The sequence below is a fragment of the Lytechinus variegatus genome, chromosome 9, assembly GCF_018143015.1.
Source record: "Lytechinus variegatus isolate NC3 chromosome 9, Lvar_3.0, whole genome shotgun sequence".
NCBI classification, from domain to species: domain Eukaryota; kingdom Metazoa; phylum Echinodermata; class Echinoidea; order Temnopleuroida; family Toxopneustidae; genus Lytechinus; species Lytechinus variegatus.
The window spans coordinates 35,980,018-35,994,852 of record NC_054748.1 but is presented as its reverse complement, the minus strand read 5'-3'; the positions used below and the strand labels follow the sequence as shown (position 1 = coordinate 35,994,852).

At 35.4% G+C, this 14,835-nt stretch overlaps 1 protein-coding gene across 1 annotated transcript in view; it reads left to right on the top strand.

Moving 5' to 3' along the window:
* Positions 1-11,038, top strand: part of LOC121422123 — a 30,821-nt gene extending 19,783 nt beyond the window's left edge. Inside the window, exons 3-4 of the mRNA XM_041616961.1 lie at positions 7,479-7,618; positions 10,023-11,038. Of these exons, the coding sequence (XP_041472895.1) occupies positions 7,479-7,618; positions 10,023-10,226 (344 nt within the window). The 3' untranslated portion in view covers positions 10,227-11,038. The remainder of the gene's footprint in view (positions 1-7,478; positions 7,619-10,022) is intronic.
* Positions 11,039-14,835: the final 3,797 nt, after the last annotated feature.

The window sequence follows — 14,835 nt, the reverse complement described above, 5'->3', positions numbered from 1 at the left end:
TATTGTGTGTTATAAAAATAACATAATTTGTTTTTTCGAAGTTAATATAAAGTTTATTGGCAAGAAACCATCGTTGAATTTTGGCTATTTCAGTATTTAATATAAAATTCATATTAAAAGGATCATTACCAGATGAAAAATATTGTTGTGTCGTCAGCAAAAAGAATAAATGATAAAATACTGCTAACACTTGGCAAGTCATTTATATACAATAGAAATAATATTGGGCCTAGATTAGATCCCTGAGGTGCACCCATTTGTATATTGCTATGCTGATGAATTATTGCCAATGCTCACATATCGCTTACGATTTAATAAATAACTTTTCAATAATAACAATGGAGTCCCTCTAATTCCATGAAAATAAAATTTATGGAATAAGATATTAAAATCAATACAATCAAAGCTTTTGATAGATCTAAAAAAAATACTGATTAAAAATACATTGCACTCAAAAGCCTGAGATATGCTATCAACAAATTTTAAAAGTGCATGGCAAGGAGTATGTTTTTTTTAAACCAAATTGCTTTTCGAATAAAATGTTATTATTTTCAATAAAAACAATCAACTTATTATATATAATTTTTCAAAGATCTTACTGAAAATTTATAATACTGATATAGGTCTATAATTATTTAGTGAAGAGGTATTACCACTTTTAAAAACCGGAGTTACTTGGGCGATTTTGAGTGCATCAGGAAATATACCACGTTCTATGGCCAAATTAATGATATTACAAAGAGAAGTCAAGACTATATGAATAGATTTCTTCAAGACTTTGGGGTGAACGTTATTATACGCTGGACCTTTACTTCCATCAAGTTTCAGGACAACGTTTAAAATATCCCTCTCCGTATCAGGATGTAAAAACAACGACTTTTCAAAATGACCAGTCATACCCTCTCTAAATGAATTTTCTGTGCTATTACTGTTGATGTTTTCTCTTAGCTTCACACCTACTGAAGTGAAATGGTCAATGAACTCATTGACTGTTTCCTGTTGATCAGTTAATGTTTTACCATTTATTTCTAACTCGCTTACAATTGGTTTCGATATATTTCTGTTTAAAGTCTGGTTTATGACATTCCATGTCCCTTTCATATTACCTTGTAGTTTGGCAAATTTTGTGTGAAAAAACTCGCGTTTCTTTTCTCTTATCAAGTTACCGAGATCATTACGGCACCTTTTATAGACGTTTTCACATGAATTAGATTTACTCTTCAAGTATTTTTTGTACAAAACATGTTTTCGTTTACTTAGGGCTATGATATCTTCCGTTATCCATGGTTTTCTTGTTGCATTTACTTTCTTTTTCTTTATCCTTGTAATAAAATATATATTATAAACATCTCTAAGGACTGAATTAATTCTAAAATGTGGTAGGATTCTCAAATAAATGTTCACGAGTAGAAATCTCATTTCATGTTCTAACTTCTCTGAAAATTTCATTGGTCGCACCTTCAGCGGTTTTGAATACACACCATGTTACGTAACAATGGTGCATTTTAGCTCATTCCAAGTTTGCAGCATTGATGCATTTCTTCATTGTCTATGGCATGTTAACCCCCATTCTTACATCTAGGATCTGAGCAGGGATAATTCCCTAATATAATCATATCTAGGCTCATCAAATCATAAACTTGAGCATGTTCAGAAGGACAAGAAACATAAAAAAATAAGTTTGTTTGATGATTGATAAGGGGAATCAGTGCACCAACTTGAAAGAAAATGTGAATGATGGATGAGTAAAATGAGCTGAAAAAGGGGAATCCATAAGTTAATCACCATTTGCGAAAAGGAAAATTTTGACTGTTTTCTTTTAAAAGGTTACACTAAATTATTGAACTTGACCTCAGTAACTAATTAACTAAAAAATGTAATGAAAACAAAACTGCAGTATTGTTGGAATTATGCATGAAACAGACATGACCCGTTGTCTCAATCATTGTACATCTCCCGTTTATCAAACATGAAATGAACTGTCAAATACTGTTTTTGCCCTTCTGAACATGCTCAAGGTTGTGATTTGATGAGCCTGGTTAGATCATGGAGATTTCCCTGGTCAGATCAGGGAATTCCTTGGTCAGAACAAGGAGATAGAGGTGATATCTCCTTGGTCAGAATGGTCGAAGGGGGTTGATATGCAAGAAAGTGCAGAACACAAAGCAGTGTTGCATGCATACAAACTTGGAATGGGCTGAAAAGCACCACTGTTACATAATAGGCTGTATATTCAAAACCACTGAAGTGAGACCAATGAAATTTTTATAGAAGTTAGAACATGAGATGGGCTTCCTATATCCATAAATGTCATTGAGAATGATTTTTATTTTTGGAAGTAATTAAGCCGCATATATCACATGTACATTTTTTGGGGGGACGCGCTGTACATATATAAACGTACAAATTACTAAAAATATAATGCCATAAAAAATAAGAGAAAAAAAATGACAAACAAAATCCGTTTCTCGTTCTATTTTCTTATCTATGGCGTTTTATCACGCCATGGGCACTGACGAAGAGTGTAAATTTTCCTTTCATTTATGAGAACTCAGCTCCGTTTTCTTTCAAATTAAAATCTTGATACTTTTACCAATTGTGATTTTTGTATCATTAGATGCAAAGTATGTATATACATATATAAATGCATATAAGTAGGCGTTGTACAATTTACTATAATAAATAGTGAACGTTATATCATACAATATTATACTGAAGTATTTAAACTCCAAATACAAAGTTATGCCTCGTGCTGGTCTATTTCACCTCGGCCTTGGTAAAATAAACCTAGACTCGGGATGATTTTATATTTATCGTACATATAATCCAGTATATTGTACAATATACATATATATATATATATATATATATATATATATATATATATATATATATATGTGTGTGTGTGTGTGTGTGTGTGTGTGTGTGTGTATGTGTGTACTGTATATACAAATATATCAGGCTTTGAGAAAGTATAGTGGGAACTATTTATCCGAGGTTGGACTGTCAATCACTATTAAATTGTCAGTCGTATTAACAGAGTATTAATAATTCTCACTATGCTTTCGAAAGAAACGCCTGATATATTTGCTTTTTATCCCTCTTTGTAGACCTAGTCCTTGCTGATTTGCAACCAATCTAGACCGATTCTAACGTTGCTGGACCTTGTGTTATGCCTGTCGAGCTAGTGCTAGTGGTGCCAAAGCGGAGATTCGAACTCACAAGCTTACGATCATCGGTCCCATGCTCTAACCACAAGACCACACGACATAAGTCTAATGATCTCTTCAGAGATCATGTGAAAGTTATATTTAGCTTGAATCGTCAAAATAATTCATCATTAAGATTGCGCGTATCCAAAATAATGAGCAAAGGCGATGCAAAATATTTATTAATGGAAATGAACTGCATTTGAAGTCTTGTACAGGATGGAGCAATTACCGCTCTACCCCTATAATGGATCCCAAACAACAATTTGTAGGGACATTTTTTCAGCGAGAAATGATTATGCTGTCCTTCTCGATGAACTTTTGATACAGCGACTATTAGGCCATATTGATACTCCCTATATTCAACCACACCCTATTCTTTCTTTGGACAACACAATAAAACTATACAGTTTAATACACCAACCAACCAAGCCGACTCCAAACCGAATAATAGTATGTCATTTCTAACATGTCTATTAACGCAATGGCTTTAGTCGGTCTCGGTCCGAGGTCAAATTCCACGGTTTATTTCCAATTCGTCCAATCGCCAACTCGTCTACTATCATTTGGCCTACCATTAGTTCGTCCACTCACCATATGGTGAACTTTCATTTAGTCAAATGCCATTCCGTCTCATAACCAGTTGGTCCAATAGCCATTTCGTCCATATACCATTTTGTCTAATTGGACTAAGTGTGTATTTTTTGTGCAAAATGAATGAAAATGAAATGGATATTAGACCAAATGGTTATGAGACGAAATGGTGATAAGCCGAAGTGATGATTGGACCAAATGGTTAATGGACCAAATGAATGTTAGACGAAATGTTGATGGACGGAATGGCAATGAAAGCAGACCATGTGGCGAGTGGACAAGTTGTCAGTAGACGAATCGGCAATTTACCGATTCCAAAGAGTTGACTGCCACATACCCTTCCGATTGGCATGATTGTCTTTGTGATTTTTCATGGTCGTCAGAACCCGGTGTTGCAGGTAAATTGTCAATTCGTCTACTGCCAACTCGTCCACTCACCACATATGGTCTACTTCCATTTAGTCTAATGCCATTCCGTTTTTCAACATTTCGTCTAACAACCATTTGTCAAATCGTCACTACGCCTAATCATATTTTCGTCTATGACCAATTGGTCTCATGAGCAGTTGGTCTAATATCCATTTTATTTTCATTCATTTTGCACAATAACACTTCAATTAGACCAAATGGTATATGGACTAAATGGCTATTGGACCAACTGGTGATTACACGAAATGGTGAGTGGACGAACTGATGGTAGACAAAATGATAGCAGACGATTTGGAAATTGGACCAATTGGCATTAAGCTACCAATAGCATAATATAAAATAATTTTTAAATGTTCTGTTGACTATGATTATATACAAATGTATTTTCGTCAAACGTTTGCGTATAAACGAACGAACGAACAGATGATCAATTATTTGTAGAGATAATTAGATAATCGAAAACAAGATTGGGATGATTATACACTGCATACAATCTCCTGTTATCAGGAGTGCGTTAAATTAAGCTTTAAATCCTATCCAGCCATGACAAGTCTACCGATATTGATTTTAGATACAAAAAAATCAATAAAATCAATCGATTTGAAAATGATATGAAAGATCTGTTATTTTGTTTGTTGTATTGAAATAAAAGCTGCTAAATCAAGAATTACATTTAAATCTAAAGTCTGAAACCCCACTTAAAGTGTGGGAGGAATATTCCAACCCTAAAAAGTTCAATGAACAAACAGGAACTCACAAAGGGTCTACCATGTACTCGAGTGACTACATAATTCATCCGATTCTCCTCATAAAAAATGAGATTTATCCTTTGTATTCTGTATTCTTCGCCCGGGGTATTTTACTGTATTGCCTTTCATAAAACGGGGTCCGTCGAGGGATATACGAAAAATATTATTGTCCCCTCCGGCCTTTAATCTGTTAACTCTTTTAATCAAATACAGTTTTTACCTCATCAGTCTTCAATCACCCTTGCCCTTTGGATGTATTTTTTTTAATGTTTCAATACATAGTCACGTGGCTTGGTGCAAGTACAATTGAGTCGCCTCGTATCTTTTGAATGTGTTGTTGTTGTTTCATATCTCGAGCGGTGTATTCACGGTATTCACCTTGTTTATGATAAGAGCACCGTTTAACTTAATAGCATATACGACAGGAAATGGCGCCGGCTTGGCTACTAGGGAGTCGCCCACTGATCTAAGGAGTATCAATATGGCAAGCATCATACAGAGCGAGTCAGAAGAAAAATGAAAGTATTGAAAGAAAGACAAACAGAACCCCTGAAAAACCATGCAGGGGCGGTATTCAGAAAATTGTCTTTTCTCCATGTTTTATCTTTTCTCAGAGATATGACAAAATTGGTATCCTGATGGATGTCATAAATTTTGTCACAAAATTGTCATAAATTTCGTCTCTTCTCTTTTTCAAAAGTACTTTTTCATGCTACAATAAGTTAGTCCGTACATATCGATTTCTCATTTTTTCTCTATGTTTTCTTTCTTCTTCTACTTCTCTAAAATCCTTCACAGCTCCCTGTCCCTCTTTGTAATGAAGCACATCAATTTACGCGTAATAGCGCGATGCCAACAACTGTATTTGGGATACGCCCTACCTGCCATGGGGCCTTCGTATTGACTAGAAGGGCTCCCACAGGGAACTAACGATGATTTTGATGGGTTTGCTTCCGAAAAGATGGGTGGAAGAGGGCAATGTTCAGAAAACCATTTTGTGACAATCATAGCGGTGTCACATCTCTGAGAGAAATGACAAAATTTATAACACAACTTATGAAAGTGTTCCAGAATACCACCCCGGGAATTGTAAGGCTTGTTAATCGACAGTTTAATGAAAAATGTGACCTAAACACGAAACCCTCATATGTCCCGAAAGAGTATCTTCACCAGAAAATAATTCGATACCATTTTACGTGATAAATGTTTGAAAATTAATGGATAACCTGTCAGCCCTTGTGCAGAATTTTATTTGCGCCAAAGTAAAGGCTTTAGAGTAATGAATGAAGACATAATCCCACACAAGTTGCAGTAAATGCCATCGCGGAATACATTTTCATTAAAATCAACAGTGGAATGAATACTAAAGAGGTGTTCATTAAACAATTATCATGTTAACCATGAAAAAAACTTGCAATGAATTTTACCATATTAATCAGTAAGTGAAAGGTACATAGATAAGCGGTAAGAAAACAAATGATAAATAAATTAATAAAAGGGAAATTAAAGGAAAAGCTGTAATGAAAATAAAATTCGTATTCATTTTTCAATCATAAAACTTTATAACACCAGCCCAAGATACTTTTAAAAAGTGATCAAAATTTAAACTACACTAAAAACGAGACAACAAAAAGTCGAACAAGCCCTAGAAAAAAAAACTAAAATATACAAGATATTTCTTCTTGAAAATATATAGTGACTTAAAGGTCAAGTCCACCTCACAAAAAAGTTGATTTGAATCAATTGAAAAAAGTCAGACAAGCACAATGCTGAAAATTTCATCAAAATCGGATGTAAATTAAGAAAGTTATGACATTTCAAAATTTCGCTTATTTTCAACAAAATAGTTATATGAACGAGCCATTTACATCCAAATGAGAGAGTCGATGATGTCACTCACTCACTATTTATTTTGTTTTTTATTGTTTGAATTATACAATATTTCAATTTTTACGAATTGACGATTATAGGACCTCCTTGCCTGAAGCACAAAATGTTAAAATAATGGGATTCCACGTGTTCAGGGAGGAATGAAACATCATTTCACATGACAATGACGAGAAAATAAAAATATTTCATATTACATATAATAAAATACAAAAGAAATAGTGAGTGCGTGATGTCATCAACTCTCTCATTTGGATGTAACTGGCTCGTTCATATAACTATTTTGTTGAAAATAAGCGAAACTTTAAAATGCCATAACTTATTTTACATCCGATTTTGATGAAAGTTTCAGTGTTATGCTTGTTGAATTTTTCTCTTTTTATTCAAATCAAGTTTTGTTGGGGTGGACTTGTCCTTTAAGCTACTTTTACGAATTTCGGCTTGATAAAATACCGATTGTTTATACAGAGAGGTACTTAAAGATTATTTCGCCAGACATTTTGAAAAGGATGGATGATCTATTGTCTTTTGAAAAAAATGATACAGAATTTTAATCATCATGATTAATCGTTAATTTTTATATTATCTTTTTCCGAACAATTTTCTGCAGGTGCCTACTCGTCGTCTCGTAATGGTATCCAATGCCATGTAGCGTGCCAAGCAGCTGACGATAGTTCGTTATGCGACAGTGATCAATACGAATACTCCACGTGCACATACCGGACTAACGCGAATACCGAAGCATGCAAGGTTAGTTTGGGCGTGTTCGTGTGTGATGGTGTGTGTGCCTGTGTATTTGCGTGCGTGGGTCTGTGTTAGAGCGTCCGCCCCGTGGCTTCGATCCTCAGCCTGTGATACCAAATAATTATAACAAGTCAAGAGCGAATTTGTGTCTCGACAACTTGTGAAAATGACCAGAAATATTGTGACTTGCGAGGGCATGCAAGAGAATTGTATCGAAACTTCATTGTGAAATGACTGGGATGATAAAACTTGTCATAAGAGCCTTTCACGTAAACTTTAATGTTGACCTGAAAATGACATTTGACCTTAACATGTGACCTCCAACTGCAACACAACATGCAGGTCCCCCATGTCCATCTACCATCCAAGTTTGGTTGAAAAGTGACTTACAGTTGCACAGTTAGGTGTCATAATAGTCTTGCATGTAAACTTTAACGTTGACCTGAAAATGACCTTTCACCTTACCATGTGACCTCCGACTGCAGCCTAACATGCAAGTCCCCCAAGTCCATCTACCACTTAAGTTTGGTTGAAAAGAGACTTACAGTTGCAAAGTTAGGACGGACGACATTTGGAACCCTAAGTCTCGTCTTCACCTCTGGTGGGCGAGACAAAAATGAGACCTTCTGCCTTCTTGCTAATAAAAAATAGTCATGAGGGTGTATGCTGATCGTGCGTGGGGGGTGGGTGTGTAGGTGTGCGTGAGGATAATGTGCGCGAGGGTGTGCTTGCGCGTGAGACGGTGTGTATGCGTGTGTGGTGTTATGATAGGACTGGAATAGATGTATTTAATGTGTTATGTATTGCGTTTCGTGTGATGGGGGTGCGCGTGTGTCCAGGCGAGGATGAATGTGTGTACGTTTGTTTTATGCACAAGAGATTTCCATAACTATGATCCTTGAGTTGCGTAATTATTTGGTAGTAATTTCAAATCAATACGAAATTCATCCCTGTCTTGCATGGAAAAAATATAAACTATGAGCTTTTACTCTTGATCGATTGACGATTTTTTTTTCAATCCGAATATATTGTTGTTATGCGTTTGGAAGTTTCGTGCATTGCAGAGGCCGCGGAAGCGGGGGACTGGGGACTTCAGCCCCCCAAACCATGTACAAAAATGTAAACAATGACCATATGATTGTGTTTTTATGCATGGTCAGCCCCCCCCCCCCCCCACTTTGAAAACCGTTCCGTGGCCCCTGCATTGTGGCAGTTCGACACAATTCTCTCCCACAGTCATGTCAAATCAACATTTATTTTTTTTTCGATAATAATTATTGCGTAAGATATATTACTTTCTCTTAAACCTACTTCTTGCTGACATGCTTGTGAAGAATTTAGTTTTCCTCACATATTGCTCTAATAAACTAATGACGTATATGTATGTTTGCGCTGAAATGCTGTTTAATCTTCCACACTTCATCTCGTATTCAGTCGTTCTTTCATATTATCCGCTAAATATTAAAAGAGTTCTATGATATTTGCTCCAGTGACAGTTGCTCCGATAAACTATCAGCACGTTAAGCTAAACATAACATCTAACCTCCAAATCTGAATAAACCTTTATCCTCATTTTCAAATTATTCAGAACCAAAACCTCTATTACTATCCTAATCTATAAACCCTATCCCGGGTGGGGGTGCACTTCCATTGACGAGTGGATACCATGCGCGACCACGGGGTCATGAAAAGCACCCTAAACACATATTTTCCATATTCTGAAAATGCACCCTTTATTGGCGTGTGAAACCCCACCCTTAACAAGTATTGGAAACAAATACTATTGGCAAGTATTCCCAGAACTGAGCCCCTAAACAAGTACAGCGATGTATTTTCCATATTCTGAAAATGCAACCCTTAACAAGTATTGGAAACAAAACGATACTCTTAGCAAGTATTCCCTGAAATGAACCCCTAAACAAATACAGATATATTTTATTAATATGTCACGCGTCCGACGGTCATCGATAACACCTTTAGACACCATCATTTTGGTTTTCAACGGCCCCACCTTCCATATCTCGCACAAATCGGACTCTAATCACGTAGTGTTGGGGCAAAAAGAACATCTTTTATAAAACATTTTGATTTTGTTTTATCATCCCCGCATATCAGACCCAAAACACGTAAATATTTCTGAGGGAAATAGATACCCCTTTTTCAATATTTTTGTGTTTTTGACACCCTTATCACGTTACGTACGTATAAGGTGCCCTATCTTGAAAAAGACATCCTTTAAACGTGTTTTTTTTTTTTAGTCGCGCATGGTATCCGTTCGTCAATGTAAGTGGCCCCGGGATCCATGCCCTTGAGATAGTAAGACCGAAGCAAGTGTCGCAGGAGCAAATGTTGTGTCACCATTAAAAGAAACATATTTTGTTTCTCTTTTTTTATTACAAATTATCTGCAGAAAGTGAGGATCGGAAGGGATACTTTTACACTAACCTGTGCCGAAAACTGTCAAGAAGGCTGTGATTCTAATGGCTGTACCGAGTGTTGTTACACTGACTACTGCTTCGACCGGGATGGAAGAAACGGAACTGCGTCACTGGTGGTCACGTGGGTTGCAATGGGCGTAACCCTTTTAGCGAGTATCTTCGTATCCACATATTAGACAGTGATGACGTGCAAAAATTGTCTTAATTGGGAGAAAGCCATGAAAAATACTGTGGAAATGATTACGGAGTGGGATGAGATTCTACTCGTAGACCCTTTATAAGAATGATTTTTAGACCCTTGTAGACCCCCTGAATAAGAATGATTATTATAAGGTCACAGTATTTTGTGTGTATTTTTTGCCCATAGATGTAAATGTCATAAAAGCTTTGAAATTACTAGTAATAATGTGAACAATACTTAAGGCAATAATACAGAAGGCTGGTTCTTCAACAGTAATGTTGATTCCTAATCAAGGATTAGAATCTACAGAGTGTTTGTTTCTTTTATTGTTAGACTTGCAAACATACATACATACATTGAATTGCCAATAGTCATTAAATAGAGTGATTGGAGAGAATGTGTAGAAGACGGAACAAGTAATACAAGTGGTTGTTTAGTGCTAAAATGTGAAATAAATATTGTGGAATGAATATGATGAACATTTGAAGAAAAATGAACAAAGATTCATTCATTTTGAAAAGATTTACTGTTCCTTGTAAAAATTTGAATTGTGACTTTTTTAAAATCAAGTCCCTCTCTCGGTTATGTTTCTATTTTTCTCAAAAAAAAGGCAATCTGAGCACTTATCGTTTATTCATTGGCTATCAGAAAGCTACAGACGAAGATTAGATCTAGGGGGTGTTTCAAAAAGATTTAATTATGACTTGGAGTCGCACTTAAATGCCTAGCTGCGTGCAGCGTGCGGTATAAAAGGCATGACCGCATTGGTCAGATCACTCTCGGTCATATTCTTATCTATGTGAAACACCCCCAGAAAATTTCAGCCATTTTAATACTTGGGAAGTTTTTATTTTGTTTAATTACATAAATACAAAATTAAGCCGTTATTTAATTTATTTTGATTAGTCACCTGATAAATAGGGGAAGGCGGGGTAAGTTGAGCATAGGGGCAAGTTGAGCCACCAGCCCCAGGCCAATAATGAATGAGTCAGACATTGTGGTGGTGTCATGTATTGATGACCCATAGCATAACCCCTAACCCCACCATATTGTTTTCAACTTTGAAACAAAAAGTAGTTTTTTTAGAGGGAAAAATATGAATTTCAGTCAAAAAAGTAAAAAAGAGTGTGAAATAGATAAGTGCTTCATAAACACATACGTCTTTAAATATAATAAAGACATGATAACAACATTATTAGTCCAGGTATGGATCTTCATTCTTGTCATAGTCTTTTATATGATGGATGCATAATAAATGTGTGGATACAAAATTATCGCACTAAGTTCGGACTGGGGTAAGTTGAGCCAAACAGCATGGGGCAAGTTGAGCCATGGTAATTCCTATGGTAATGTATCTTAAAAACAAACAAACCATAAAAATCGATTGAAATGCTGGCTGAAAGGAGCAAATTTACATGACTGCTCTTTTCCTTTTAAAGGATGTTAGTATTTATAGAGAATTAGCAAGTGAAAAGACCTTAAACAAAAAATTGACATGCTGGTTCTCCCCTCATACAATTTGTACATAGTTTTTGTGGCTCAACTTACCCCAGAAGGTGGCTCAAACTTACCCCATATATGGGGCAAGTTGAGCCATTTGACATCGTTTTTTTCAAAGGTCACGACGACTTTCAGTGTGGGGATAGAAAGTTATATATAGGTGGAAAATATTTCAAAAGAATTAAATTTCAAGGCAAGGTACTTATTTCGACAAGATTATTAATCATATCAATTCTAACATGCAAAAAGCAAAAACTGTCACAACTTACCCCGCCTTCCCCTACAGATTTGTACATTAAACATCATGCAGTATGTGTATTTTTATCATCTATATTAAAGCTGCTTTATGAAACGCACAATTATTTCACCTAGTAATTGATAGGAAGACTGACATCACTTTTGATTAATTTACCACAACTTAAAAACGGCTTTAATTTCACGTATGGTATTTTCATTTTCATCATCATATTGTTTCATCTTCTTTATTTGATTATAGTTTTGTTATAAAAATGATGAATAATCAGATACGCAAAGCTTCTATTAAAAACTTAACTCATGGAGCACACATTCATAATAGCTCACAAAATAAAGTAAACATTCTCGTTAAACAAACATAAATATATTGATACTCCTAATACAGAGGCCAAATATCCGACATGGTTCATATCTCTTTTGCAAATGAGCACTAAAATCGTATGAACGAATATCATTACAACGTTGCTATTTGATCCACATATTTCAAATACAGGTTCTGCGGAACGCTTGCATTGATACTGTGTATTAATTGGTGTGTTATATTACTTTATGGTTCATTGGCCATAAATATTCAGTTGAATATGACAGGGGTATGCATTGTATTGCTTAAATCAACAACAGGTACATTTTTGGAGGTGTATATTATCATGTAACGGTAACGATTATTGGTAGTCTTTATACAACGGTATTGTTATGTACTCAGAGTCATATTATCATTATGCATTACGTAATATCAGTCAATTATAAAGTTGTTTAAAACAATCAAGAACGTTGTTTAAGCCCGCCTAACAAGTATTTCTTTAAGTTTTAAACGTTTTGAAGTTGTTTAGACAAAAAAGTTTTAAACAAATGTTAAAAAGTTTTAACAGTTGTTTTGGAAGTTTAATTTTTTTATTAGGGTGACGGGTCTAAACAACGTGCGTTGTATAGGTCACAAAATGTTGTTACTATAAACTTGTCCTCTTTATTTTACCTCATTTGTTTTAGTTCTTATCATTCAATATCTCTTGGAATTTATAAAGGCGGTCCCCTTGCTATATTGTCACACTGGCCCTACTAATGTGTTTATACGACTGAATTGATAAATTACTTCTTTGTAGCTGCACAAAAAACATCAAGCTTCATACAAAATTTAACTATATGGATCATAACGGAATTTGATATATTCAATTCAATTCAATTCAATTTTATTTCGTCCATAAAGGAATTTGTCTTGGGATTTACATATTAAAAGCACAATGCTTCACAACGCTGTATATATAGCATGGGCTGTAGGACGGCTACCTTGATATGCTTTCATAGATTTTGTCGTTCACATTAATTTCGGAAAGGAATATTTCCATGATAATTCAATACCAGAAACTTAAAAGTCTCGGGTTAATCCAAAACAATTCAGCCACACCTGCGAATTCTACAATTATTTTCAAAATAGTAAAGGGGTGGGCGTTCCATATTAGTACCTTTTCTAGTTTTTAACCGTAGGGAATATGCCTGTGTTTTTAGTGCCCGGTGCATGTTGCAAAACACAAAACTCCTTTTTCTATACCCATTAAATAAATTGTTCATATATTTGTATATCAAAACGACCTGAAAAGGCAAAAGTACTAAAATATTCCGTTACCAACATATTTTTGACTGAAATAAATTTAAAAAAATGAAAATCAACATGTCTGTAATACTTGTGGATTATTAAATATTTTGCTTGTTTGTTGATGTTATTTGTATTATGTGATTCAGGGGCGGATCCAGCTTTCGCCAAAAAGGGGGGCCGAAAAATATTTTCATCAACAATTTTCTAGATTGTCCGCTATGATCTGATTTTTTTTTCAGGGGGTAGTCCAACTAAAGACTGAAGTTTTAAGTATAGTCGTTATAAAAAGATAACGTACCTCATGTGGTCTTAATATATAATGCGAGCGCGAGCTAAATTTTGTTGATATTTTATGTCCTTAGAACTGAAGATTCTGAGCAGTTTTTATAATCATGAACAAAGATCAGTATCCAACTAAACAATGCGAGCGCGCAGCGCGAGCTGAAAATTTTGTGTAAATCAAACAAAAACTAAAACAAAATCACAATTTGTGTAAATCAAACCAAATAATGAAAGCTTAATGTGCGAGCTAACATATTGTGTGCAAATTGATTTCAGAACTGGATATATGAAGTGTCGTTTAATCATCTTGAATGGGATTCATTATAAAGGCAATGTGAGCGCGCAGCGCGAGCGAAAATTTTTATATAAAGTCTATTTTCCATTCTTCCCCTCACCTTTTTCTTGTTTCCTCTCGGGGTCGGGCCGGCCGTTACGAGGCTGTAATTACACATCATGGGTATAATACCTCTTTCTTACTTTTCTTTCTGTTTTTCGTAGTTTCTATCAAGATAAAGAGTTCACTTTTTCTGCAGGTACTCAAAAAATAGGGGGGCGGGGCCGGCTCGGCCCCCTCCTGGATCCGCGCCTGTGATTGTCCTTAGGTTGCGAATAGGCCTACATTCTTTATATTCCATTCTAAAATTCCACAGTAGTTGTTTGGCTATGCATCCTTCCTATATTTATCGAAATACAAACCACTTGAATTTTAAAAGAAATGTTGCATTTACTTTTATTCAATATATTCATAGTTATTTCTTTAGTTCATATACCTCGGTGTGCACAAAACACCACAATCATTCATCGCCACCCATGCTTACTTCAAGCACCAATGCGAAATAACACACAGCAAAAACTGTGGTGTTAACCGGCGTACAGAGAGGACCACACCAGTTATTTTACACCGGTGTTAAATTGGTGGTGTTAGTTTTACACCTATAGGTGTTATCACAACATCTTTGGCTGTTACATGTACACT